The following is a 3,132-nucleotide window of genomic DNA, read 5'->3' on the forward strand; positions in this document are numbered from 1 at the left end:
AATGGTCGCTTGTGTATTTCTGAATAAACCCACTGAAGCGTCCGTGCCAGCTTTTCACGGCTATGTGCTTTCACACAAACTTGGTCTTTCCTGGTCCCAGCGAGGCTCCAGCGGTGTGGCCTCGTTGGTAGCCCGGTGCTGGACTGAAAGCAGCCTTTTAAGTGACGGAGGGGCTGTAATCTGAGAGTAGCGCAGAGGTATTATTAGCCCAAAACCCGAGCGAGGCACTTGAGTCATCCAGATGTTGCGTTTGAGGCACACGAGGGAAGTCGGGAGAACCACTCTTCCCCTAAACTGACTCTAACTTTTCATACACTCGCCAACAGTGATGGGAGCTGCCGGACTGGATTAAAAGAAGTTGTAAAACCAGACAATTTCACGCCACTTTTTTTTCTATCTATCTCGACAAAGGGGACACTGAAGAAGACGCAACAAAGCTTCCAACTAACTGCGCAGTTTCTACGTTTTAACTGTGTGAGATGTTTGTGTTCCTGCGCCAAGTCGGAATTAAATAGTAGCCTGATATATATTTATCTTTTTTGCTCAAATAACGCGTACAGCGGAAAGAAATCCTTATTTCGGCGTGTGATTAAGGACAAGTGTACACCATGGATATTCTTCACTTGCTCCTGTGCGCCGGGATGTTGACGCTGCCAGCGTATGGAGCGTTTTTCATGGGACCTTTACACCCGGAGATGTCTAACGGCACTTTTCATCACTATTTTGTGCCGGACGGAGACTACGAGGAGAACGACGACCCGGAGAAATGCCAAATGCTTTTCAAAATGACCGACGAGCGAAAGTGCGGTCTCGACCAGGACCAGGACGCCGTCATACGGGATGATTTCACCATCATCAAGCGGCAGATCGAGGACTCCGCCAGGGTCCTGGAGGGGATCGGGAAAAGCATCTCGTACGACCTGGACGGAGAGGACAGCTACGGGAAATACTTGAGGAGGGAGACGACGCAGATAAGCGAGGCGTTCACAAACTCGGAGAAATCTCTGCTGGAGCTGGAGGTGAAATTCAAGCAGAGCCAGGAGAGCGAGCTGAAGGAGGAGCACCGGCTCAGTGACGACTTTCTCAACATGATGGTGCACACACGGGACGTCCTGAAGGACACGTTGGACATTTCTCTGGGCCTGAAGGACAAGCACGAGCTGCTGTCCCTGATCATCCGCAGCCACGGCACGAGACTGAGCCGACTGAGGAACGAGTACATGAAGTCCTGAGAGAAAATAGTCCCTCCGCGTCTCAGTAAACTTCTAACTTATATGGTGGAGTGAGGCCAAGAGGCAGAGGCAGGGGTTTAAATTCATATCAGGGATATACACACCAAACTACGGAAGCGCATTGGAGCCACTGTTGAAAAAAAGCATTTTTTTTTCTAGAATGAAGCCAGAATATTGACTTCATTGTCAGAATTCCAAAAATCTAGAAAAATTGGTTTCAACTTTAAAAAGACAAAAAGTCATTTTTTTTTTGTGTGGAAAAAGAGTCATAAAGTGTTTCCACGGTGGCCCCAGTTCTCTTCTGTACCAAACTGAAAGCATTTTCTCTTATCAGTCGATATCTGAGTCTGCAGACAAGTTTGGGTTCATGTGCTCGCTTATGTGATGGATCTTTTTTTCCCTCAGATTTCTGGGAAAATATCTAAGAAAAAATACAAAAATGAAATCTGAGTTCTCTGAAAATAAATCCAGAATATTTACCTTCCTCACAGAATTTTAAATACAGGAGAAAAGTTTGACAAAGAATAAAGTCTTTTGAGGAAAAAAGTTGTAATTATGCGTATATATAGATATATATAAACATGTTCTCACAGTGGCCTTAATCTTCTTCCATACCAAACTGAAAACGGTCTCTGAACTGTTCGTATCTGAACATGCAAATATGTTTAGTTACACTCGTCCAGGTTTTGTGGTGGATTTGGGACTTTGTTCCTCCAGAATTCTTTGAGAATAAACCCAGAGTACAACTTTTATTCTAAGAATTCTAAATAAAGGAAATGTTGTTTAACCGTTTTGTTTTAATAAGTGTACCACATCTACAGTGTGCAGTATGCAAAAGATCATCGAGGCTATTAAAGTGATAAATGATTTGACCAAATGTTTATACATGTATCCTGTCAAGCATCACACAGTAGTTACATCACAATATTACAAAAAAGGCTGAGTACTAATTCCGATAATATATTGCAATAAATAATGTATAGCCTTAATATTTCTCAAACGTCATCCGTCGGCCAATCACTAAACCAAAAATGTTTCTTTATGACATCTGGTCATTTTTGGTTGGTTGCATTGAACTTCACATTTTGTCTGTTTGTATATGTGCGTGTATGTGTGTGTGTCCGTGTGTGTGTAAAACAATGGCTTTAAATAAAAGTCGGCCAGTCAAAAAAGTCAGAACCAAAACCTTCAGCTTCCAAACCTCAAGTAAGGGTTTTCCAACAGTAATTCAACCCTTTCTGATGAAAATGAAAAACAGAAACTGCACGACACATGTGCCAATGTCCATGCTCTCTACTGAGTGCTGTGTATTTGGTATAACGTCGACACCAATATCTGACCAAATAAAATCGTTGGAAAACTCTTAATTGAGCAGCAAAGCAGTTGGTAATGTAGCCTGGTTGGACGCTCCGAACATGAGCAAGCGTTATAGCTGCTCTTTTTCAATCCTTTCAGACGAATGTTTCTAAGAATATCCAAGAATGTTTACAACTTATCTGTTGTATTATGTTTTATTTTTATACGGGCCAGCAGACTTTGCACAATTCTTCACTCTTCTGGTGCTAAAGGTTGTGACATAGTTAAAATTGCAAGGCCTTGACTGTGCTGCTTTGCACAGGTAGTATACTCTTGGAAAATGTACAGTGTATTATTAGAAGTAAGTAAATACTGTGAGTGTTATCTTTATTGTCGAACACCTTAATCTGTATTCATTGTTTATATAAAGAGCAATATGCAGTATCTATTCTTGTTTATCTTCAAGATACATGGAGAGATGTAATACTATGACGGATAAGACTGCAGGCAGCACTCGTGGACTTCTGTGTCAAACACTAATCTGTATAACAACATGCGTAATGGATTGTGTTGTGTCCTCTTTAATAAAGAAGTTTTGTTTGAA

At 41.7% G+C, this 3,132-nt stretch overlaps 1 protein-coding gene across 1 annotated transcript; it reads left to right on the top strand.

The window, feature by feature from the left end:
• Positions 1 to 203: 203 nt before the first annotated feature.
• Positions 204 to 3,132, top strand: fibinb (fin bud initiation factor b). Its single transcript, XM_047581287.1, has one exon. The coding sequence runs from the start codon at positions 609 to 611 to the stop codon at positions 1,230 to 1,232; it is 624 nt and encodes a 207-aa protein (XP_047437243.1). The 5' UTR covers positions 204 to 608; the 3' UTR covers positions 1,233 to 3,132.

This window comes from Mugil cephalus, chromosome 3 (genome assembly GCF_022458985.1).
Source record: "Mugil cephalus isolate CIBA_MC_2020 chromosome 3, CIBA_Mcephalus_1.1, whole genome shotgun sequence".
Lineage (NCBI taxonomy): Eukaryota > Metazoa > Chordata > Actinopteri > Mugiliformes > Mugilidae > Mugil > Mugil cephalus.